Raw genomic sequence first — 26,060 nt, forward strand, 5'->3', positions numbered from 1 at the left:
AACTGTTATTATTGCTAGCTTGAGTTACCTGGGCTGGCACAGAGTTCCATGTAGTCATGGCTCTATTTAATACTGTGCATTTCCCAGCCTTTGTTCTGGACCTGGGGACTTTGAAGAGACCTGTGTTTGCATGTCTTGTGTTGTACCGATGAGTGTCCGAACTATGTGCCAACTGCTTGAACAGACAGTTCGGTACCTTCAACACATCAATACCTCGCACAAGAACCCATAGTAATGCAGTCAATCTCTCCTCAACTTTGAGCAAGGAGAGACTGACATGCATGTTACTGACACTTCCCTCCGTGTACATCTAAGTGCTTTGTTCTAGACCAACTGCAATTTACATTATTTTTTATTTTATTTAATTTTTTTGTCATTTAGCAGACGCTCTTATCCAGAGCGACTTACAGTTAGTGAATGCATACATTATTTATAAAAAAATTCATACTGGCCCCCCGTGGGAAACGAACCCACAACCCTGGTGTTGCAAACGCCATGCTCTACCAACTGAGCTACACAGGGCCCATTTCCATGTTACATGTCATTCTTTTCCGCACATGACCGCATAGCTGGGCAGTAGTCTAGGTGCGACAAAACTAGGGTCTGTAGGACCTGTCTGGTCGACTGAGATGTCAAGAAGGCAGAGCAACGCCTTATCATAGACAGACCTCTTCCCATTTTAGCAACCATTGAGTCTATATGTTTTGACCATGAAAGCTTGCCATCTAGGGTTACATCCAGCAGTTTAATCTCGTTAACTTGCTCATTAGCCACATTATTCAATAATAGATCTAAACGAGGTTTACATTTACGTCATTTAGCATTGAGCTAGTGATTTGTCCCCAAAATTATGCTTTTAGTTTGAGATATTTAGCACTAGTAGAAAGAGGAGGAAGGGAAGCGCTACTAAGGTACACAATAGTAAATGTTGGTAGACAGAAGGTGCTCTTTGGTAAAAGGGGTGAATTGGTCATCAAAAAGAAAGGAGGACCAAGGCACTCTTCATATAATTAATTAAAATGCCTTTATTTGTATGGCATGTTCAATAGAAACAAGGTTTTTAAAATATCCGACACGTTTCGGCTGCATGGCGTTCGTCAGGGAGTACAAAGAAATAATACAATGTCCTATTGCTAGTTACCCATTCTAAAACTGACTGGAGCTCTATGTTAAGTGTCTCAGTTATTTATTTTACTGTTGCAGCCGACGTTTATACTGTTGAGTCGTCAGCGTACACAGGCTTTATTCAAGGTCAGTGGAAGGTCATTTGTAAAAACAGAAAACAATAATGGCCCTGGCCAGCTGCCCTGTGGTACACCACACAACTGAATTTGCATGAAAGAGGCTTCCATTAACAAAACCCCTCTGTGTTCTATTAGATAGGTACCTCTCAATCCATAATAAGGCAAGGGATGCAAATCCAAAATCCACCTAAGTTTTTTCAGCAATAGGTTATGATCAATGACATCAAAAGCTTCACTGGAGTCTAACAAAACAGCTCCCACAATCTTCTTACTATATATTTTTTTCAGCCAATCAGTCGTTTATGTCAGTGCCGATCATGTTCAGTGCCCTTCCCTATAAGCATGCTGAAAGTCTGTTAAGTTGTTTTCTGTAAAATCACTTTGTATTTGATCAAGCACTTGTAACAGACTGATTGGTCGGCTGTTTGAACAATTAAAGGGTGCTCTGCTATTCTTGGGTAGCGGAATGACCTTTGCCTCCCTCCATGTCTGAGGGCACACACAGTCTTCTAAGCTTAAATTGAAGATGTGGCAAACAGGAGTCACAATGTATTCTGCTACCAACCTCAGCAATTTACCATCCAGGTTGTCAGCACCAGGTGGTTTGTCCTTATAGATAGCAACAATTTTTTCAATTCTTCCACACCCACTTTGTGGAACTCAAAACTACAGTGCTTGTCTTTCATTATTTGGTCATCATGGGCATGATCAGAAAGTGGTCACTGCTCAATAGAACCAAAGATTTTTTATAGCTAACCCAAGATAGACCACAGCTTCTCGTTTCCAATGGGAGCAAAGGAATCATAGTGGTTAATCATAGTGGGCAGAGTGAAGCACGAGCTAGCAAGATCTATTGGCACGTTCTAGCATGTATTTGCATATTTCCGTTAGGGAACACCTACTCTGTGAAGTGTGCGTTTGCAATAACTCAATTCGCCCTTGCATTCCTAAACAAAGCAATTTTTTACAACTTAAGTCTACAAAATGTTGTCCACTCTGTTCGCAGTGGCGATTTTAGCATGTAAATCTTGGTGGGGCAAAAAAAAACAAAGTGGGATGCATGCCTGCAAAGCCACTACACAACACTAAACAATACATGAATTGCACTATAAGGGTAACCACAAACTGTTAGGGCCTACATAAAGCTGTCCCAACAGCAGAGTACCAACATCAGTCCCAACACCTTACCACTGCTACACCTGGCTATCAGCGGAGCCTTGTCTGGCAGCGAAACAGTTCATTCAGCCTCATTTACTGCCTTTTCAAAAAACATAGCCGATATGGCTGACTTGCTTAAACAAATGTGGTTTCTACTGACAATTGAGATGTACAAACTATGGCATAAGGGGACGACGACAAGCGTATAAGAGGCAATCCGTAATTTTGATTAAGCCATTAATGATTAACTCTTTAGTATTATCCCAGTTTACCTATTTGCTTATTGTCTTGCCTACGCCTAGCGAACAGTTTTTTAAATTATATGAGAAAAAAAATATTCCATTTTATTTGGAACGGCAAGCCAGACAAAATTAAAAGGGCCTATTTATATAATGAATATGAATTCGTAGGACAGAAATTATTAAATATTAAAGCATTAGACCTATCACTAAAAGCTTCAGTCATACAAAAGTTATACTTAAATCCGAACTGGTTCTCAAGCAAATTAGTAAGATTGTCTCACCCAATGTTCAAGAATGGCCTTTTTCCCTTTATTCAGATTACAAACACTCATTTTCAGTTATTTGAAAAGGAAATCATCTCCCAAATATCACTATTTCTAAAACAAGCCATAGAAAGTTGGTTGCAATTTCAATTTAATCCTCCAGAAACGACAGAACAAATAATGCAACAAATATTGTGGTTAAATTCAAATATACTAATTGACAAAAAAACTTTTTTTTTTTTTGACATAATGTTTAAAAAAGGTATAATCTTCGTAAATGATATCATCGGTAGGACTGGTTGAGTTATGTCGCACATGCAGCTAACAAAAACATATGGAAATGTCTGCTCTACCCAAAATTACAACCAAATAATTGCAGCCTTACCGCAAAAATGGAAGAGGAAGGGGGAGCAAGTAAGGAACTTGTCTGTCGGCCTTGCATTAAAGAACATAATTGGTTAAGGAAAACTGTGATAAATAAAACAGTATATCAGTTTCATTTAAGGACCAAAGGATTGACAGCTGTCCCATATAGATTGCAAAATAGTTGGGAAGAGATTTCTGACGTACCGATCCCATGGCATAGTGTTTATGAACTGACACACAAAACGACACCGGATTCAAAAATTAGAATCTTTCAATTTAAATTATTATATAAAATTCTTGCTACCAATAGAATGTTATTTATATGGGGGATACAATCTTCCCAGCTCTGCAGATTTTGCTGTGAAGAGACAGAATCATTAGATCATTTGTTTTGGTTCTGTCCATTTGTAGCTTGTTTTTGGACACAGGTCCAGGAATGGCTAAAGGATTGCAATATTTACTTGGAGCTAACCCTGCAGATAGCATTACTGGGTGATCTGAAAAGTCATAGTCAATCGATCAATAATATAATAATACTTTTAGCAAAAATGTTTATTTTTAATTCACACTCTGTAGAAGCAATGACATCACAGTACAGTTGAAATATATATGGCAAATAGAAATCCTATATGGAGGTGTTGAAGGATGGGACTAATAACAAATAATAACAAGATAACTAATAATGTAAGCAAACTGTGTTCATAATAAGTATATAGGTTGTATGTTGGGACCTTTTGGGAAAGAGCACAGTTAGAAATACAGTGGAGAAAAAAAGTATTTAGTCAGCCACCAATTGTGCAAGTTCTCCCACTTAAAAAGATGAGAGAGGCCTGTAATTTTCATCATAGGTACACGTCAACTATGACAGACAAAATGAGAAAAAGAAATCCAGAAAATTACATTGTAGGATTTTTTATGAATTTATTTGCAAATTATGGTGGAAAATAAGTATTTGGTCAATAACAAAAGTTTCTCAATACTTTGTTTTATACCCTTTGTTGGCAATGACACAGATCAAACGTTTTCTGTAAGTCTTCACAAGGTTTTCACACACTGTTGCTGGTATTTTGGCCCATTCCTCCATGCAGATCTCCTCTAGAGCAGTGATGTTTTGGGGCTGTCGCTGGGCAACACAGACTTTCAACTCCCTCCAAAGATTTTCTATGGGGTTGAGATCTGGAGACTGGCTAGGCCACTCCAGGACCTTGAAATGCTTCTTACGAAGCCACTCCTTCGTTGCCCGGGTGGTGTGTTTGGGATCATTGTCATGCTGAAAGACCCAGCCACGTTTCATCTTCAATGCCCTTGCTGATGGAAGGAGGTTTTCACTCAAAATCTCACGATACATGGCCCCATTCATTCTTTCCTTTACACGGATCAGTCGTCCTGGTCCCTTTGCAGAAAAACAGCCCCAAAGCATGATGTTTCCACCCCCATGCTTCACAGTAGGTGTTCTTTGGATGCAACTCAGCATTCTCTGTCCTCCAAACACGACGAGTTGAGTTTTTACCAAAAAGTTATATTTTGGTTTCATCTGACCATATGACATTCTCCCAATCCTCTTCTGGATCATTCAAATGCACTTTAGCAAACTTCAGACGGGCCTGGACATGTACTGGCTTAAGCAGGGGGACACATCTGGCACTGTAGGATTTGAGTCCCTGGCGGCGTAGTGTGTTACTGATGGTAGGCTTTGTTACTTTGGTCCCAGCTCTCTGCAGGTCATTCACTAGGTCCCCCCGTGTGGTTCTGGGATTTTTGCTCACCGTTCTTGTGATCATTTTGACCCCACGGGGTGAGATCTTGCGTGGAGCCCCAGATCGAGGGAGATTATCAGTGGTCTTGTATGTCTTCCATTTCCTAATAATTGCTCTCACAGTTGATTTCTTCAAACCAAGCTGCTTACCTATTGCAGATTCAGTCTTCCCAGCCTGGTGCAGGTCTACAATTTTGTTTCTGGTGTCCTTTGACAGCTCTTTGGACTTGGCCATAGTGGAGTTTGGAGTGTGACTGTTTGAGTTTGTGGACAGGTGTCTTTTATACTGATAACAAGTTCAAACAGGTGCCATTAATACAGGTAACGAGTGGAGGACAGAGGAGCCTCTTAAAGAAGAAGTTACAGGTCTGTGAGAGCCAGAAATCTTGCTTGTTTGTAGGTGACCAAATACTTATTTTCCACCATAATTTGCAACTAAATTCATTAAAAATCCTACAATGTGATTTTCTGGATTTCTTTTCCTCAATTTGTCTGTCATAGTTGACGTGTACCTATGATGAAAATTACAGGCCTCTCTCATCTTTTTAAGTGGGAGAACTTGCACAATTGGTGGCTGACTAAATACTTTTTTCCCCCACTGTATATGGCATATAGAAGCAAACCGGATGGACATCATGAAAATGATCGGAGGGGTTGAGAGTAGAAGTAGTTCAGGAGCAAAAACAAATAAAATTATTGTAAAATCGACTGTGTCCATAAAATGTAGATAGTAAGTATAAGCTGGAAGTAGAGGCCTAAGCATTGTTGTTCACTAATTTACCCCAAGTAGGGAAAGGATGGCGGGGTTGAAAAGTAATAAAGGGGAGTATATATATATATATAAAGAACATGGGGGATTGGAAGTGATGCAGACAATTACATTGATGGAAGTTACAATATATCTGCAATATTAAGCTGATCTACCCCAAATAAAAAAAAATAAAAAAAAATAAAGACATTAATGAGCGAGCCAGGACGGACGTAGTCTATGTAACTATTTGTTCAGCACTTTTGAAAAGTACAGCGACAGAATTCACCAAGTCAGAACCGTAGGATAAATAAAGGGGGCATAGAAGCAGACAATGAAATCTCTTACAATATTCGATGATTACATTTCTCAAAAACAGGTTATGGCCTACATGTGCACCACCGAGTCAGAACAGTAAGCGAAATGAAGAGGTGAAAATAGACCAAATGATTAGGGTGAGGCACATGGGCTACTAACAGCTTACTACACAACATATACTTAGTATTACTTTCTTAGCTACAGTATACATATCTCTCTGGCATATTACATCATTTATGCAGCAGCATATAATACATTTTTGGATTCACCTTGTTGTGATGTGCTCACTTGAACAGGAAGGTTTTATCTATAATTTATCTTCATATGACAAGGATTAAAAAGGATTTGCCAGTAGATTGTCGACTTGATTCATGATGATGACTGCTAGCTAAGATTTTGAAAGTATGATGTTGACATGATCAGTCCAATTAAAGCTACTGTAGATATGTGATTTGACATCATTTTAACAGTGGCCAATGACCTTGAGCCTTCTTGGAAAGGCACTTCTAATGTAACTATGGCAGGACCCAAAGGGCTTGAATTTTTTACTAAGGACTTAGACTTGGCGGTGACGTAGTGTCCCCATGAGTGACAGAACACTGAGCCAATCACGGCGCAACACTCCTATTTTCTGCTGGCTTGCCCCACCACCACAGAAAGCTCTGAGCTAGGCTGAAACACCTGCATTTTGGAGCTGCCTTACTCAAGAAACCATGTTTGTATGCAGCTTTATTAACTCAATGATATATATTTTTTACATAGTTTGCAAACTGATATGTGAGGGCCTCTCTCTCCAGATGAAATCTTGCGACTTGTGACGGCCGGCCGCCCAACAACCTGCCCGCTTGACCCTATCCCCTCCTCTCTTCTCCAGACCATTTCCAGAGACCTTCTCCCTTACCTCACTCATCAACTCATCCTTGACCGCTGGCCATGTCCCTTCCGTCTTCAAGAGAGCGAGAGTTGCACCCCTCCTCAAAAAACCTACACTCGATCCCTCCGATGTAAACAACCACAGACCAATATCCCTTCTTTCTTTTCTCTCCAAAACTCTTGAGCGTGCCGTCTCTAGCCAACTCTCCTGCTATCTCTCTTAGAATGACCTTCTTGATCCAAACCAGTCAGGTTTCAAGACTGGTCATTCAACTGAGACTGCTCTTCTCTGTGTCACGGAGGCTCTCCGCACTGCTAAAGCTAACTCTCTCTCCTCTGCTCTTATCCTTCTAGACCTATCTGCTGCCTTTGATACTGTGAACCATCAGATCCTCCTCTCCGAGTTGGGCATCTCCGGTGCTGCTCACTCTTGGATTGCGTCCTACCTGACAGGTCGCTCCTACCAGGTGGCGTGGCGAGAATCTGTCTCTGCACCACGTGCTCTCACCACTGGTGTCCCCCAGGTCTCAGTTCTAGGCCCTCTCCTATTCTCTCTATACACCAAGTCACTTGGCTCTGTCATATCCTCACATGGTCTCTCCTATCATTGCTACGCATACGACACACAATTAATTTTCTCCTTTCCCCCTTCTGATAACCAGGTGGCGAATCGCATCTCTGCATGTCTGGCAGACATATCAGTGTGGATGTCGGATCACCACCTCAAGCTGAACCTAGGCAAGACGGAGCTGCTCTTCCTCCCGGGGAAGGACTGCCCGCTCCATGATCTCGCCATCACGGTTGACAACTCCATTGTGTCCTCCTCCCAGAGTGCAAAGAACCTTGGCGTGACCCTGGACAACACCCTCTGCTAACTCCACTAACATCAAAGCGGTGACCCGATCCTGCAGGTTCATGCTCTACAACATTGGCAGAGTACGACCCTACCTTACACAGAAAGCGGCACAGGTCCTAATCCAGGCACTTGTCATCTCCCGTCTGGATTACTGCAACTCGCTGTTGGCTGGGCTCCCTGCCTGTGCCATTAAACCCCTACAACTTATCCAGAACGCTGCAGCCCGTCTGATGTTCAACCTTCCCAAGTTCTCTCATGTCACCCCGCTCCTCCGCACACTCCACTGGCTTCCAGTTGAGGCTCGCATCTACTAAAAGACCATGGTGCTTGCCTACGGAGCTGTGAGGGGAACAGCACCTCCTTACCTTCAGGCTCTGATCAGACCCTACACCCAAACGAGGGCACTAAATTCATCCACCTCTGGCCTGCTAGCCCCCCTACCTCTATGGAAGCACAGTTCCCGCTCAGCCCAGTCAAAGCTATTCGCTGCTCTGGCACCCCAATGGTGGAACAAGCTCCCCCACGATGCCAGGACAGCGGAGTCACTGACCACCTTCCAGAGACACTTGAAACCCTACCTCTTTAAGGAATACCTGGAATAGTATAAAAGTAATCCTTCTACCCCCCCCCCCCCATAAAAAAAAGAAGAAAAGTGCTTGTCCCACTGGCTATCACAAGTTGAATGCACCAATTTGTAAGTCGCGCTGGATAAGAGCGTCTGCTAAATGACGTAAATGTAAAAGAATGCACGGCCATGTTGCAAGGAAATGTACACAATTCCTGGAAGCTGAAAATGTCCCCGTTTTTCCATCACCTGCATATTCACCAGACATGCCACCCATTGAGCATGTTTGGGATGCTCTGGATCGACATGTACGACAGTGTGTTCCAGTTCCTGCCAATATCCAGCAACTTCGCACAGCCATTGAAGAGGAGTGGGACAACATTCCACAGGCCACAATCAACAGCACGATTAACTCTATGCGAAGGAGATGTGTCGCGCAGCATGAGGCAAATGGTGGTCACACCAGATACTGACTGGTTCTGATCCACGCCCCCACCTATCTGTAACTAACAGATGCATATCTGTATTCCCAGTCATGTGAAATCCATAGATTAGGGCCTAATTTATTTCAATTGACTGATTTCCTTAAAGGAACTGTAACTCAGTCAAATCTTTTGAAATTGTTTCGTATATATATATATGCTAACAGACTGAATTTCAATATCCACCCTCCATAACGACAATCTGTTCCTGTTTTTATTGTGTAGTTCTGAGTCTTTCCCTTTAAATCGCCATAGAAAGGCCCCTCAACATAGATTGATAGGCAATATAGCCAGTGAAAGACAAGGATCTGGAGATGAAAATGACGAGGGTATCAAGTTGATTTTGATTGGTCCAACCCGCGGATAGACCGCCAAATGGTACCTTCCCAACGCCAAATATGGAAGAGATACAACCAAGAGCGGCACGGTCTAAATAGAAACGACCACAGCAAATGAACGTTCTTATTTCATCTACACTGTCAAGTACATTAAGGTTATAATATTGTAGAGAACAACATAATGATTATTTATGTGGTTAATAATCACATAGGGCAAAGAAAACTACGTTTTGACATACATTTTGTAGCACCCTTTTGAATTTTTCCCGTTTTACTCTAGCTACATTCTAGAGCAGTGAGTGAACGCCCTATAGTGTGTACTAGCTAGCTAGCTAGTGTGTGTACCAGCTAGCTAGCGTCTACTAGTTAGGTAGTTAGCTTGTACTAGCTGCACAAGCAACAGTGGTTAACATAACGCTCTGGACCAGAGCTAATGACTCACGCGATACCAAGAAACGTCTCCAGGTTGCGAGCACACATACCATTTGGGACGCACATGCGCTTTATGGTTCGTAAACCGCGTGGTGTCCGCGTGCTTTGAGGCTTCAAGATGTATAGAGGATGTGGGAGCTGTGAGCCAAGTCAAGGCTCAGGCATTTTCCACTGTGTATATTATTCCAGTCACGTACATTGAGTTAACTGGTTACTTTCACAATACAGTAATCCAGGATCCAAAGTAACCATTTTGATAAACATGGTTTTATCTGATTCATAGTATATATATTCCAAGCACAATAACCTTGAATTATGAACCCTACCAATCCTCTGTGTGTTACTCGTCATCATGCCAGAGACGGAAGAGGAAGAGACACCCCACTCGTTTTTTTTCAGGTTCAATGAAAGTCAATGGACGTGTTCGAGAGGATCTAACCCGTAATGTATCAAGGGTCAATTGTGACTGACTGATCGCCAAATAATAATAAGTAGTTATTTATGATGCAAGGTTCTTTGTAGATCAGTCAGTCGGCTGTCGCCTGCACTGTCGGCTGCAGTGTCGAACAAGCCCATTGAACTATTAATTAGACCTAACCCAGCTGCTATTGCATTGGGTCTATGGGAGACACACCCAGTTAAGAAGACCGGAACTTACCTTTTTTTTTTAAACGCTAAACGGCCTGAATGAACTATCATACTTCACTCTGATCATTCAAGAGGGCTGGGTAAATAATCTTGAATAGCCTATAACAGTATAATATATTCATCTTTATTAAACATCCATAAATAAACACTAAAATAGGATAGATTTCCCATTGCTCAATATCACCACAAACACTCTAAAGAAAAGGTTGTGGCCTAAAGTTTTAAATCATGTTGAATATCAAACAACCTTTCTGAACTGTTGCCACCCGTTTTCCTTACATTAGTGAAAGTACGGGAAGGAAGACGACAAGAATATCTTACCTTTCAGAAGACCAAAAATGGACTACTTGCTGTTTGGTGGTTCTTGACCGGATGAACCAAGGAAATGTTGAATAGTATGAAGAATCCTACTTGCTTTGCCAGTCTTGTTTGCCTATCGGTAATCATATCAGGCCTAAATGAAACTATCGCCGCCACATTCGTCATTATAAAACGGGTGGGTTTAATCCTGATTGGTTAAAACCGCATTCCAACCGGTGTCTATTCCACAAATTGCCACCGGCTAAATCTGACGTTAAAATGCCTATTTAATCTGTTCCATCTGACGGCGCAATCCACTGTCTCATCAACCCAGCCAGGCAATTTCTAAACTTGATCTCCACTATAAAAAGCATCTAGACATGATCTCACATTTCTTTTAGACTAACATTTCGTTTTCAACAGCTGATATTTGTATAAACCATGCTGTCTGTCTCTATGACATTTGCGACATTGTTTCAATATTGAAATTCATCTCCTGCTGTCCCATAGTCAATCAAAGTGCTATACAGAATCCCAGCCCAAAACCCCAAACAGCAAGCAATGCAGATGTAGAAGCACGGTGGCTAGGAAAAACTCCCTAGAAAGGCAGAAACCTAGGAAGAAACCTACAGAGGAACCAGGCTCTGGGGGGTGGCCAGTCTACCTATTTGGCCAAAAGTAGTGCACTATAACAGGAAACTATTTTGGACACATGCATTTTTACAGTGCAGCTAGAGATGGTTGGATGTAAAGGCACTTTTGTGAACCACAAGCCCACCCAGTTGAGGGGCACACCCATGTTATCCATCGAGACACACCAATAAGTGAAATTAAGGTTAAAGCTTTGTTCCAAGGATGAACGCTCTTTATGCCAACAACTTCCCCACTGTTTCACTGAACTGTTTATTTACTCCTCCCAACCACATGGTTACATTCCAATGTACATACTAGCATACTACTTAGAATGCATTGCCAACACATTACTTCATCCTAAGTAGTAAGCAAGTGGACATTGAAACAGAGACATCCCAATCTATTAAACAGCAGTTCATAAGGATAAATGCCGGATCAGTGCACTTTGTAAGGTATGCCTTCACTAATATAATAACATGATTACAAGGGAAAGTAAAAGTGTTTCCCTGACGGGTTTCCCATGCTATATAAGGTCAGACAGTTAAAGGCGCTGCATGGTCAATCTGACTTTTGCATTGGCCGTGCAGCATTTACGGTAATTCAGTACAGCCTCTTCAGAAGTCAGTGCATTCTAACTTCATGCGCTTCACGGAACAGCACAGAGCTGTTGTGAAGGAAGTTGTCAAGGAAGTCAGTTTGTGTTTATACAGGACCTTCCGCCCTCAACTTCAGTCAACCAGTCATGTCAAGGTGGAGCTATACAGAGCCCTCCGCATTGTTACAACATTTGGGAGGCACAAGGAGCTTGATTTGGCCTCTGCATGCCTCCACAGGCTCCGCAATAGCGTCACACCCTCCATACGAAGCCTCCGATCACATTTCCGGATCAAGTATAAATGGGCTTTTTGCCCTATATTCTTTAACCTCAACTTCCCCCTGTCAGTCTCTCCCTCTCAGTATCTCTCTCTGTCCTCCATTGCCCTCATCTCTCCGGGTTTTTTTTGTTGTCCTTCCTCAACTTTCCTATTTTATTTTCCTCTTTCAGAGCCCTCAACTCTCTGCCACTCAGTTTTACTTGTTTTCTATTGGCACTGATCCAACCCTGTGGTTTCCTCCCATCTCTAGAGGAAGGAGTAATGAGGGAGGGCGAGAGAGTGAGGAGAAACTGAGTCAGTCCCCAGAGCAGCAGCACTGACCATGCACAGTGCACTGCAAACAAAGCTTCAAGGCAGGAATAGAGAGTCAAGAGAGAGTCAGGGAAAGAGTAGCCTTGTTGTCCTATACTGTAGCCAACTCTTCTTTATGGCATGACAACAAACAATAGAAGAGTCACACATACAGCATGGGACAAGACAAAGAGCACTAAGCTCCTGAGTGGCGCAGTGGTCTAAGGCACTGCATCGCAGTGCTAACTGTGCCACTAGAGATCCTGGTTCGAATCCAGGCTCTGTCGCAGCCGGCCGCGACCGGGAGACTCATAGGCGGCACACAATTGGCCCAGCGTTGTCCAGGGTAGGGGAGGGAATGGCCGGCAGGGATGTAGCTCAGTTGATAGAGCATGGCGTTTGCAACGCCAGGGTTGTGGGTTCGATTCCTACGGGGGGCCAGTATAAAAAAAAAAATATGTATTCACTAACTGTAAGTCGCTCTGGATAAGAGCGTCTGCTAAATGACTTTAAAAAAAAAGCACTTTAGAGTACATGAACGTATCCATCTACAACTATCCTATTTCATTTTCCTGTAAATTTTGTACAAGCATTCCAAGTCAGAATTAGTCTTCTCCCATTAATGGTCCTTCAAACTACTCTAGTTTTCACCTTAGCTCATATTACAGATATACTTTGTTTGTATGTTTATGTACATGGTCATCTTACAAAATCTAATAAAAGTGGCTAATATGACCACAGCTGCTATAGTTACTATAGTAGTGTATTGCACATGTTAATCCTATAATCTCTTTAAAAGTACTAGACTAATCATGAAATTACCTAGATCTCTACAGTAATAATTTGATGGCTGATGCAGTTTAGATAGTTTAACATATATAAACATATACATTTGGCTTATAAATAACATGTTGATGCTAAATATATATCACAAAGACAAAACAGAAATCCCAAAGAATATGTAAAGTTAGGTTAATATAAAAATGGTATTTTTCCATTAAGCCTACTGTTCTGAACCCCACATCAATTTGATAGAAAACAAAGAGAAAACATAGATATGATGAAACTGATAGATATGAGAAAACATACAGTAGATAAAAACATTCCATGCAGAAAGTGGAGAAACCCATGAAATAGAACTAATGCCTATGTGTGATAGCCCAGTTGCTGATTCTTACATTTGGATGGATACACAGAAACAGTCCAGAGAGGGCATTTTGGTTCAAAGGTAAGCATATCATCAGATAAGGCCTCAAGAAAAAAACATATGGGAGATTGGAAGTGATGCAGACAATTACATTGATGGAAGTTACAATCTATCTGCAATATTAAAGCTGATCTACCCCCTAAATCTTTTATTAAATAAATACAAAAAAAGAGTTCTGGGATTGGCATGGGATGGCAGCTTCCTCTAAACTTTCGAATAAGGAAGGAGTTTCATATGGATTCTGAAAAAGATGTAGGTTCCGAACGGGATCGGAAAAACAGACTGCATTGACTCAAGTGCTTCTTTCTCTCCCAATTCCTATGTTACGAGAAGACAGTGTTGCGCTGCTTTGAGTTGCCAACCTTCTCGAAGAATATGAAATCCTGTGAAGAGGAAAGAAATGTCAACTAAATTTCCTCCAACAACTGCTTATCAGCTCAGTTTTAGGCTTTACGCCTGTAAAGCTCTGTAATTCGAAAATGTCTTAAATATATCTTTATTTAAACAGATAGATGGACTCACAATGAGGAAGCAGGCGCCCATGAGCACAGCCTTCATCTTGACGTCCAGGTCCAGGGGGAACTGGATGCCAAAGTTGTCCGTGTCGGTGAAGACCTCCTTTAACAGGCCACTCCATTGCTTACTGATGCGGCCGATGGGCTTGCCTCCATCTTTCCCCGTCAGCTACGGGGGGGCAGCAAAACACATGGGTCAGAGACAAAGATTTCTGGCCGCTTCACCTCATCACTACTTCTGAAAGGATTGGATGGGTGTGTAGAGAAAAGGGCAACTTATCCAGTCTTTTCTGGTCTAAAAGCAATGTCAAAGTCAAAGATTAGGTTTGTTCTAGTTAAATAGGACGGTTATCAACTGATTTCAGCCAAAGAAAGCCCAAACTGTATGACCCCTCACCTCGAAGTTGACGTCCCCGCAGCAGTTGCAGGCGAAGCAGGGTCCCTCCAGCTTCATTACGGTCTCCTTGTTGGCCCCCTTGATGGAGAACTTGGGCACGCAGGGGTTCCAGTCCTGGGACACATAGCCTATGGTGGTGCCAGGCGGAGCTTGGACCTCGAGCTGAGGGGGACACACATACACAAAATTAGAAAGGTATTTCACCATGCTTAAATCGAGCTTCGGTCTGTACACTGTGGCTTTAAATAGCATGTGCTTGGGTTACTGCAAAGCTAGCTTCAGCAGGTAATATGGCACTAATCTGATGAGTGCACTGGTGTCTGATATTGGCATAGCAATCACTATCATGACAAAGGTAATATGCTTCACATGGTAACTGTGGGGCTATGTCTCCATAGATGCTGAATTAATGTGTTAAAATACAGTCATAAGGGACCTTCACATCTCATGGGAATGTACTGTAGTAGAGGTCTTCACAAATCCCCCTGTACCCAAATACCCAAGACGGGACCCAAATGGGTCCGGATCCAGAATTCTAAATAATGTCACAGGTCTGGGTCGGATCTGATATGATTGTCATGGGTCTCTGGTATGTGTAATTTTAACTGACTTGTCCAGAAGGACCTATACAGATCCGAACACTACTGCTGCAGTAGAGAGAGAGAGAGAGACATTGTATCACTTATGCTGCTGCTATTTGCTTTTCACGAGAGTGGCGAATGTAGGTTGTTGTTGTTGGCCAATCATACTGTAAGTCATCAAAGCGACAATAGGCTACAGTCATAGAGTCTCTGTGTGGCAAAAGTCTGGAGATATCTAGTCAATGGAAGATGGAATTAAAATGACGGAATTAAAAGTTAAAGGAGAAGGATAGGCCAAGAGCCAACAGGTAGGCTGCTCCTTTATCTCCTGAATGGAGTTGTTGTTTGTAACTGTGTAGGACGAGAAAGCTCATGCAGCCACTTTGATGCAGTCAAGACAGGTACTATGTAATCATATTGGATGATAAATAACCTAGCTATGGCAGGTATTAGTCTACTACAGCGCGAGTCGGCTTGGTTGGTTGCTGTCGCTAGTGTCTCCTCCCTGTTCCCCATGTCACTCGCTCACAGTAGACTACAAACTAACAGCATGGCCCCTGCTAGAGCATCACCCCTCTCTACCTCCTCTCACTTGCGCTTTATCAGCTCTGGTTAATAAAGTAGCTTAAAAATGGTCTAGTTGTCCCCAGGTCAGTTTGGAACAGGTCTCTCTCTATATTTATATTTTTTATTTATGCATATCGGTCCGGACGGGAAAGCCCCAGGTCCATTCAGGTATGGGTCCAACTGTTTGGACCCGTGAAGGCCTCTATACTGTAGGCAGCCAACCAGCAATGTGAGTCAATAGAGACAGAGCTTGAAAGGGGAAGTGATGGCACCAGATCAAGACCGTCTGGGAGAGGGATCAGACTGACAAAGAACCATTCAGTGTCATTCATGAGTCATTCAGTACAACAGTTTGCATGCATTTATTACCAGCATTAACTTAGCATTAGCATCATTCATTTGTCATTCATACAGAGTTGAATGGAAATGCTAATACTAACCTAAATAAACCAATTGAATTTTAGGTGACCTGTCCCTTTCCTCCTCCTCTAACATATTAAGACAATGATGATTTTATGTATTATTTTCCCTGATTTGTGTCCCGTTTACAAAGTAATCAAATATTTGTATCAGTGTTCAGCGCCCCATCGTACCTCTTGCAGGCAGCAGGGGAACCAGCAGGAGGCACAGCGGAAGGGTCGTATGAGGCGGATGACCTCGCGGTCCGTGTTGTCCTTGATCTTCATGTCGAAGCTACGCAGGGCGCCACAGCAGTTGCGTGTGCAGCAGTCGTTCTTCTCCTTGGCCTTGTAGATCTTCTGACCCAGGCTGTTCTTGATCTCGTATTGGTTGTTGGTCTCAAAGCCAATGAACGCTGAGGAGAGGGGAACGGAGGGAGGAGAAGGAAGAGGGGATGGTGGGGAAGGTGAGAGGACAGAAACCCAGGAACGTAAACAGGAAAACAGTAGTTTGGTGGTGGTCAGTTCTCCTCATGATTTATCAATTTCTACATTGCCTTTACTTCTGTTCTCTCTGTACTCAGATAAGACTAGCAAGCTCACCTTCCAGCAACTCCACTTTTTGGTGTATAAGGATCTGGTCAATCTGAAACATGGAACGCACACAGAAGAGAGTGTGAGAGAGATATGGAGAAAGAGAGAGCATGGAAGAAAACAAATCCCAACATTACACTGTGATAACAGATGATGTTTGTGAAATCAGTGTATTTGACAGCCTGTTATGCTACTCTTCCCAAGCAAACCTACCTGTGTTAGGTACTCCAGACCAGGTGGAACTCCAACAGGAACAACTGCTGCAGGGGCTGGGGAGATGGCTGCAGGAGGGCCTGAGTTAGGTGCACCGTATTCGGGCCCAGGCATGGGACCACCATAGCCTGGGCCGGGTCCCATCTGAGGTGCACCGTACTCGGGCCCAGGCATGGGACCACCATAGCCTGGGCTGGGTCCCATCTGAGGGCCACCGTACTCGGGCCCAGGCATGGGACCACCATAGCCTGGGCTGGGTCCCATCTGAGGGCCACCGTACTCGGGCCCAGGCATGGGACCACCATAGCCTGGGCTGGGTCCCATCTGAGGGCCACCGTACTCGGGCCCAGGCATGGGACCACCATAGCCTGGGCTGGGTCCCATCTGAGGGCCACCGTACTCGGGCATGGTCACAGGCTGGTACATCACAGGCTGGCCTGGGTGGGGTTGTTGGTGGTTGTAGCCCATTTGGAAGCCAACCGGTAGGGGAGCATGGTTAGGGTCACCATACCCCCCCTGAGGAACAGGGTAGGGGGCCATGGAGTAACTTCCAGGACCCTGGTGAGGGGATGGGTAACCTATAGGAGGTAATACAAACAGTGGGTATCATAAATATATTCATATTGACAAAAAGCTACACATGAATATGGAGTTATGGATGCAAATATGTGGGGAGCATGAACTGTTGTTATTAAAGCTCACGAAGTGCATTGGAGATTCTGCATTAAGGAAATAACTGTTTTGCATAACAAAAGTGGGCCGTATTGTTAGACACCAATGGATTCCCAACACCGCACCACCCATTCAATGGAAACTGCAAGGAACAAACGTCCTTTATATCAATCAAACATGTTCCGAGCTCATTTTCCACATCATTATCCCAATAACCTTCAAAGCTTACATCAACATATTCAGCCTTTTACACGCCAAGCTCTGGTTTCAAATTCTTATCTTGAATACATTGGAATAATAGCATTATACAAATCCTATGGGTGAAATACCATGGGGCAAACAGCAACCCCAGTATAATATGATATCTAAATCAACAGTGATGTAGAAGACATTTACCTGGGGCTGACATGATGACTTAGTTAGTGGACACACAGTAGATAGCAGGCGGACTTCCTCTCTTGTCCACTCCCGTACTCTATGGAGACAAAAATGAAATGGTCAGTGGTCGTGGGCTATAAAAAGCAGAGCAGAGAGAGCAGGGTTGTTGTGAATGAGAGGGAGAATGACACTAGACATGTTCACCAGTCCAGACAAACCATTCACAATAAGACAGCTATAACAGCTAACTTTCTCCTGTCATATTCTCCAACATAAAATCTAAAACATGCATCAATGCATGTGGTTACGCAACTTGTTTGATACACAATACAGTACACCCAATAAGCAAATAAGTATTTCAGTTTATTTTGCTTTGAGGCTTCAAGATGTACAGTGGGGAAAAAAAGTATTTAGTCAGCCACCAATTGTGCAAGTTCTCCCACTTAAAAAGATGAGAGAGGCCTGTAATTTTCATCATAGGTACACGTCAACTATGACAGACAAATTGAGAAAAAAAAATCCAGAAAATCACATTGTAGGATTTTTAATGAATTTATTTGCAAATTATGGTGGAAAATAAGTATTTGGTCACCTACAAACAAGCAAGATTTCTGGCTCTCACAGACCTGTAACTTCTTCTTTAAGAGGCTCCTCTGTCCTCCACTCGCTACCTGTATTAATGGCACCTGTTTGAACTTGTTATCAGTATAAAAGACACCTGTCCACAACCTCAAACAGTCACACTCCAAACTTCACAATGGCCAAGACCAAAGAGCTGTCAAAGGACACCAAAAACAAAATTGTAGACCTGCACCAGGCTGGGAAGACTGAATCTGCAATAGGTAAGCAGCTTGGTTTGAAGAAATCAACTGTGGGAGCAATTATTAGGAAATGGAAGACATACAAGACCACTGATAATCTCCCTCGATCTGGGGCTCCACGCAAGATCTCACCCCGTGGGGTCAAAATGATCACAAGAACGGTGAGCAAAAATCCCAGAACCACACGGGGGGACCTAGTGAATGACCTGCAGAGAGCTGGGACCAAAGTAACAAAGCCAACCATCAGTAACACACTACGCCGCCAGGGACTCAAATCCTGCAGTGCGAGACGTGTCCCCCTGCTTAAGCCAGTACATGTCCAGGCCCGTCTGAAGTGCATTTGGATGATCCAGAAGAGGATTGGGAGAATGTCATATGGTCAGATGAAACCAAAATATAACTTTTTGGTAAAAACTCAACTCGTCATGTTTGGAGGACAAAGAATGCTGAGTTGCATCCAAAGAACACCATACCTACTGTGAAGCATGGGGTTGGAAACATCATGCTTTGGGGCTGTTTTTCTGCAAAGGGACCAGGACGACTGATCCGTGTAAAGGAAAGAATGAATGGGGCCATGTATTGTGAGATTTTGAGTGTAACCCTCCTTCCATCAGCAAGGGCATTGAAGATGAAACGTGGCTGGGTCTTTCAGCATGACAATGATCCCAAACACACCGCCCGGGCAACGAAGGAGTGGCTTCGTAAGAAGCATTTCAAGGTCCTGGAGTGGCCTAGCCAGTCTCCAGATCTCAACCCCATAGAAAATCTTTGGAGGGAGTTGAAAGTCTGTGTTGCCCAGCGACAGCCCCAAAACATCACTGCTCTAGAGGAGATCTGCATGGAGGAATGGGCCAAAATACCAGCAACAGTGTGTGAAAACCTTGTGAAGACTTACAGAAAACGTTTGACCTGTGTCATTGCCAACAAAGGGTATATAACAAAGTATTGAGAAACTTTTGTTATTGACCAAATACTTATTTTCCACCATCATATGCCAATAAATTCATTAAAAATCCTACAATGTGATTTTCTGGATTTTTTTTTCTCATTTTGTCTGTCATAGTTGACGTGTACCTATGATGAAAATTACAGGCCTCTCTCATCTTTTTAAGTGGGAGAACTTGCACAATTGGTGGCTGACTAAATACTTTTTTTCCCCACTGTATAGAGGATGTGGGAGCTGTGAGTCAGGGGTCAGGCATTTTCCACTGTGTATATTATTCCAGTCACATACATTGAGTTAAATAGTTACTTTCACAATACAGTAATCCAGGATCCAAAGTAACCATTTTATAAACATGGTTTTAGATGATTCAGAGTATACATTCCTAGCACAATAACCTTGAATTACGAGCCCTACCAATCCTCTGTGTGTGTGTGTGTGTGTGTGTGTGTGTGTGTGTGTGTGTGTGTGTGTGTGTGTGTGTGTTTATTGTCATCATACCTGAGACAGAAGAGGAAGCGACACACCACACCCGCTGTTGTTTTCTGGTTCAATGAAAGTGAATGAACTAAGTAGACCAGACCCAGCTGCTCTTGCATTGGTGTCTATGGGAGACACCCAGTTACGTGGACCAGAGTTTACCTTTTTGTTATGGTAAACTGCCTGAGTGAACTATCTTCATTTATCAACCATCTTTGATCATACCTCACTGTGATCATTCAAGGGGGATGGGTAAATAATATTGAATAGCCTATAACAGGATAATAATATATTTTACTAAGCATCCATAAATATACACTGTAAAATAGGCTAGATTTCTCACTGCTCAATATCACCACAAACACTGTAAATAAAAAATGGTGGCTTAATGTTTTCAATCATGTTGAATAACTAACAACTTTTCTGACCTGTTGCTGTCTGTTTTCTTTAGATTAGTGAAAGTAAGTGAAGGAAGATGGCAGGAATCTCTTACCTTTCCGAAAACCAAAAAAGAACTGCTTGCTGTTTGGTGGTTCTTGTCCGAAAGAACCGAGGAAAATGTGAATATTAAGAAGAAACCTACTTGCTTTGTCAGTCTTATTTGCCTATCGGTAAACTAACGTAGCAGGCGTAAAATAAACTAACAATTTTTCTGACCTGTTGCTGTCTGTTTTCTTTAGATTAGTGAAAGTAAGGGAAGGAAGATGGCCTGAATCTCTTATCTTTCCGAAAACTAAAAAGGAACTGCTTGGTGTTTGGTGGTTATTGTCCGAAAGAACCGAGGAAAGAATGTGAATATTAAGAAGAAACCTACTTCCTTGGCCAGTCTTATTTGCCTATCGGTAAACTAACGTAGCAGGCGTAAAATAAACTATCCGCTACACAACCGTCTTTGTATCATATGAAACCTACAGCGTTGCTGTCATTTCGGGATATTTTTGTGCAATATCTCCGCCCCTTTAGTGGCTGTCACAACATTTACACAATTGTGGATACACAGGTTTGCGGAATTTAAGCTAAGAGGGTAGTTAAATATAGGCTAAATGTAGTCCGCAGTAAAACCCACAGAAGAAGAATAATAAATATAGGCTAATACTTCTATGTGATAGAAATGACCCTGTGAACGGACCGAAAACTTTCAGCAGACAATAACATTTTGTGAAGTGCACATCTGTATTAATGCGCACCGTAAAGTGAAACATTATAGCGACGCTCTTCGACTGCTGCTACAATGTGGCCCTGGACCAGAGCTAACTACAATGTAGCGTAGTGAGGCTGCTACAGAGTAGCTCTTTTCTCGTGCGAATCCTCATCATCATAATATGTTACTTTTTACAGCTAAAGCAATTTGATTCCTTCAGAATCCTATCAAAATTAAGTCGACGTGTAGTTGTTACATTTCGACAGGCTTTCATGTTTTCATTAGCCGACTACGTCATGTTAATTTTCTGAACTTTGACATAGAAGCAATATCCACAAGAGGGCGATGTCGAATCAATTATGGGCTGTTAAATCTTACACCCACTGAGTAGTTGACTCAATTATTTATATATGCATTTTAAATTATATTATGTGAGCTAAACATACAAAATATATTAAAACATTTTCCTTAAAGTATACGTTTTAGAGATTGCTAATGTTACGGTCCCTACTACAACAACACAAATACTTAAATACATGTAATTTTGTACTTGAAACGTTTAATTTAAATACTGTATAATTCCATTCATTCCTATGGAGGATTGCTTCTACTTGGGAGTGCCAATATGGCCGACCTGTGGCTTCAAAGGCTCTCAATCGCCAATACATAGCATCAGCAATCCAGGGTTTATATACAGTACATCACTGAGTTGAAAAATAGGCTATTATCCTTTTAGATAGAACATGTTAGGACATGTTTATTTGTTTTATTATAGACTCTTGTGGATAATAACAAAGTAGGACTTAATTCTTTATCTTTGGTCCCTGTGCTGTGTGACTAAAAGGTCAAATTACCAAATATCTCTCATGTGGACTCAAAGGCAGAGCTATTTAATGATTAGCCCCATGTTGCATGACTTCATCCCACAAAGACTGGTTTTACACAAAGCAACAAGCACCCAATTATAAGAAAAATATCAGACTGCCAAATTGTTAAGAAAAAGTTAAGATCAACAGGTTAAAAATGGCAGTGCAAGATAAAGAAGTACTCACAACCAATGGGCATGTACAGTGCCTTCGGAAAGTATTCAGACCCCTTGACTTTTTTCACATTTTGTTAGGTTACAGCCTTAATCCAAAATTGATTAAATTGTTTTTTCCCCTCATCAACCTACACACAATACCCCATAATGACAAAGCAAAAACAGGTTTTTAGAAATGTTTGCAATTTTATAAAAAATATAAAACAGAAAAATCACATTTACATAAGTATTCAGACCCTTTACTCAGTACTTTGTTAAAGCACCTTTGGCAGCAATTACAGCCTTGAGTCTTATTGGATATGATGCTACAAGCTTGGCACACCTGTATTTGGGGAGTTTCTCACATTCTTCTCTGCAGATCCTCTCAAGCTCTGTCAGGTTGGATGGGGAGCGTTGCTGCACAGCTATTTTCAGGTCTCTCCAGAGATGTTCGATCGGGTTCAAGTCCGGACGCTGGCTGAGCCACTCAAGGACATTCAGAGACTTGTCCCGAAGCCACTCCTGCGTTGTCTTGGCTGTGTGTTTAGGGTCGTTGTGCTGTTGAAAGGTGAACCTTCGCCCCAGTCTGAGGTCCTGAGCGCTCTGGAGCAGGTTTTCATCAAGGATCTCTCTGTACTTTGCTCTGTTCATCTTTGCTTCGATCCTGACTAGTCTCCCAGTCCCTGCCGCTGAAAAACACCCCCACAGCATGATGCTGCCACCACCATGCTTCACCTTAGGGATGGTGCCAGCTTTCCTCCAGATGTGACACTTGGCATTCAGGCCAAAGAGTTCAATATTGGTTTCATCACACCAGAGAATCTTGTTTTTCATGGTCTGAGAGTCTTTAGGTGCCTTTTGGCAAACTCCAAGCTGGCTGTCATGTGCCTTTTACTGAGGAGTGGCTTCCGTCTGGTCACTCTACCATGAAGGCCTGATTGGTGGAGTGCTGCAGAGATGGTTGTCCTTCTGGAAGGTTCTCCCATCTCCACAGAGGAACTCTAGAGCTCTGTCAGAGTGACCATTGGGTTCTTGGTCACCTCCCTGACCAAGGCCCTTCTCCCCCGATTGCTCAGTTTGGCCGGGCGGCCAGCTCTAAGAATAGTCTTGGTGGTTCCAAACTTCTTCCATTTAAGAATGATGGAGGCCACTGCAGACATTTTTTGGTACCCTTCCCCAGATCTGTGCCTCGATACAATCCTGTCTCGGAGCTCTACGGACCTCATGGCTTGGTTTTTGCTCTGACATGCACTGTCAACTGTGGGACCTTATATAGACAGGTGTGTGCCTTTCTAAATCATGTCCAATCAATAGAATTTACCACAGGTGGACTCCAATCAAGTTGTAGAAACATTTCAAGGATGATCAATGGAAACAGGATGCACCTGAGCTCAATTTCGAGTCTCATAGCAAAGGGTCTGAATACTTATGTAAATAAGGTATTTCTGTTTTAATACATTTGCAAAAATGTCTAAATACCTTTCACTTTGTCATTATGGGGTATTGTGTGTAGATTGCTGAGGATGTTTTTTTTATTTAATTCATTTTAGAATAAGGCTGTAACGTAACAAAATGTGCAAAAAGTCAAGGGGTCTGAATACTTTCCAAAGGCACTGTATGTACCCTAAATACTGTAGTTGGCTTATGACCTAGAACATATTAGTTATTGTGTGTAATAATAATGTCCAGTAATATTTTGTCTCATGTTGACTCATCATGGATTTCATCATCAGTGATATTGAGAGCAGAGACATGCATGCTCTGTAATATATCAGCTCTTGGTCTATATTTGGCACACACTGTCATGCTGTATACTTATAGAGCAGCAGACGGGGGGCAGGGGGCCCACATTCAGTAGGCAGGCCCTTCGGTTTATTTTTGCAAGGAGATCTATCAGCACTGGCTCTAGAGTCTATGTTTGGTGGTACTAGCGGCCCCAGGATATAAATCATTAGAGGGCCTCCCTAGTGGCACTGCATCGATCCCAGGCTGTGTCACAGCCAACCGTGACCGGGAGAACAATGAGGTGGCGCACAATTGGCCCAGCATAATCCGGGTTAGGGGAGGGTTTGGCCGGCCCGGGATGTTCTTGTCCTATCGTGCTCTAGCAACTCCTTGTGGCGGGCCGGGCACCTGCAAGCTGACTTCGGCTGCCAGTTGTACGGTGTTTCCTCCGACACATTGGTGCGGCTGGCTTCCGGGTTAAGCGAGCAGTGTGTCAAAAAGGAGTGTGGCTTGACAGGGTCGTGTTTCGGAGGACGCATGGCTCTCGACCTTCGCCTCTCCTGAGTCCGTACAGGAGTTGCAGCGATGGGACAAGACTGTAACTACCAGTTGAGGAGAAAAAGGGGTAAAACAATAAATCAAATTGTATAATAATTAGGATATGGGCGGGAAAAGAGGAAAAGTGAAAACATGTACGCTCCATGCAAAGGCCTTCGGCTCCCTCCTCTATCTCCCTCCCTCGTTCACTGTCTTCCCATTGTTTCATATTCCTGTGCATGGTTGGAGGTCACAATCAGATGCTGAAATTAAGCGAGACAAGGTAGTCAGGTTTTCAAGTTGGCCATACACACAGCATAGACTTCTATCTGATCTGATGCTATCACTCACTGTCTCTGTCTTTTAAAAAAATCTACCAGCCACTCAGATTTTTTACCAGCCCAAATATTATTTTTATGCTACAATTACACCAACAAAACACCAACAAATTGAGGAGCATGCTTTGTAATGTCTCTAAAACAATAAATGTATTACTAGTAAGAAGTAATGTGGCATATTACTTCTTTTTTTTTGTGACCTGAGTCTTTTACCAAAAATATCACAAATGTGTAGCTCAGTTGGTAGAGCATGGCGTTTGCAACGCCAGGGTTGTGGGTTCGATTCCCACGGGGGGCCAGAATGAAGAATAAAAAAATGTATGCACTCACTAAGTGTAAGTTGCTCTGGATAAGAGCGTCTGCTAAATGACTGAAATGTGAACGAGAGACAAATGTTCACCTGCCCCTCTGAGGGTAGCGCAACTAGAGTCACTTTTGTGTCATGTTGCCATGTTCGTAGTTTTCTGGGAAAATTGAAAACGATGTCGCAGGTGAAAATGTATTGGTTCGCGGTTGGCGGGTTTTTGGGCTCCTTCTAAATTGTATCGCGTCCACCATATGGCATTTATCTTTAAAAAAAATATATTTAACTGTAACCTGCTGCTGCTGACTATCAGGCAGTGAGCAGGTTGTTAAGTCAGTGAGCAGGTTGTTACTGAGTGAGTGAGTGACTATCAGGCAGTGAGCAGGTCGTTACTGAGTGAGTGAGTGAGAGGTAATGGTGGGGAGGGCCAGAGGGGTGTGTGTGCTTTGAGAGCACTGGTTGAGAGAGTTATGCAGCAGAGGCAGCTGAGTGAAGGAGAAACACAAGGACAAAGTCTCACTTCAGTAGACTTTCGTTTCAAGTAAATTAGGCAAATTTTTATGCCTTTGCGCAGCGCTTCTAAAAATGAATCTTTCACTCAGCTCTTCACGTGCCCCCAGTCCCCAGCCAGGGGGATAGGTGGGATAGGCAGTTTGACTTTGTGCGATTAATTTACCAGCTATGAAACAAAACGGCAGAAATACTTTGAAACCAGCTACTGCAGCATTTATTTTTACTATTAATGTGAGCATACTTGACTATGTGTATTCACTAATGCGAGTGAAATGTACGCACTGTGGAGCCCTGACCACCCGCCAATCTGACTGGTGAATTAGACAT

General features: G+C 42.7%; 1 protein-coding gene across 3 annotated transcripts; it reads right to left on the bottom strand.

Moving 5' to 3' along the window:
- Positions 1-11,473: 11,473 nt before the first annotated feature.
- Positions 11,474-21,066, bottom strand: LOC311112603 (phospholipid scramblase 2-like). 3 transcript variants are annotated; one of them, XM_084155749.1, is made up of 9 exons: positions 20,648-21,066; positions 20,176-20,279; positions 17,929-18,007; positions 16,861-17,438; positions 16,657-16,699; positions 16,249-16,469; positions 14,508-14,669; positions 14,118-14,279; positions 11,474-13,978 (listed from the first exon to the last, which is right to left on the bottom strand). In XM_084155749.1, exons 3-9 carry the CDS (start codon positions 17,939-17,941, stop codon positions 13,919-13,921), a joined length of 1,239 nt encoding a protein of 412 aa, XP_084011875.1. In that variant the 5' UTR covers positions 17,942-18,007; positions 20,176-20,279; positions 20,648-21,066; the 3' UTR covers positions 11,474-13,918. The 3 variants fall into 3 exon arrangements, with proteins under 3 accessions (XP_084011875.1, XP_084011876.1, XP_084011877.1); XM_084155750.1 differs by having other exon boundaries at positions 20,176-20,425; positions 20,648-21,057; XM_084155751.1 differs by lacking the exon at positions 20,176-20,279 and having other exon boundaries at positions 20,648-21,064.
- Positions 21,067-26,060: the final 4,994 nt, after the last annotated feature.

This window comes from Coregonus lavaretus (assembly GCF_964263955.1).
Source record: "Coregonus lavaretus genome assembly, chromosome: 39".
In the NCBI taxonomy this organism is placed as follows: Eukaryota; Metazoa; Chordata; class Actinopteri; order Salmoniformes; family Salmonidae; genus Coregonus; species Coregonus lavaretus.

Coding starts and splice junctions, on each gene's coding strand:
- LOC311112603 (XM_084155749.1), bottom strand. Junction 14,670..16,248: donor TCCCCTGCTGCCTGCAAGAG/GTACGATGGGGC, acceptor TGTCCCCCTCAG/CTCGAGGTCCAAGCTCCGCC. Junction 14,280..14,507: donor GCGGGGACGTCAACTTCGAG/GTGAGGGGTCAT, acceptor GCCCCCCCGTAG/CTGACGGGGAAAGATGGAGG.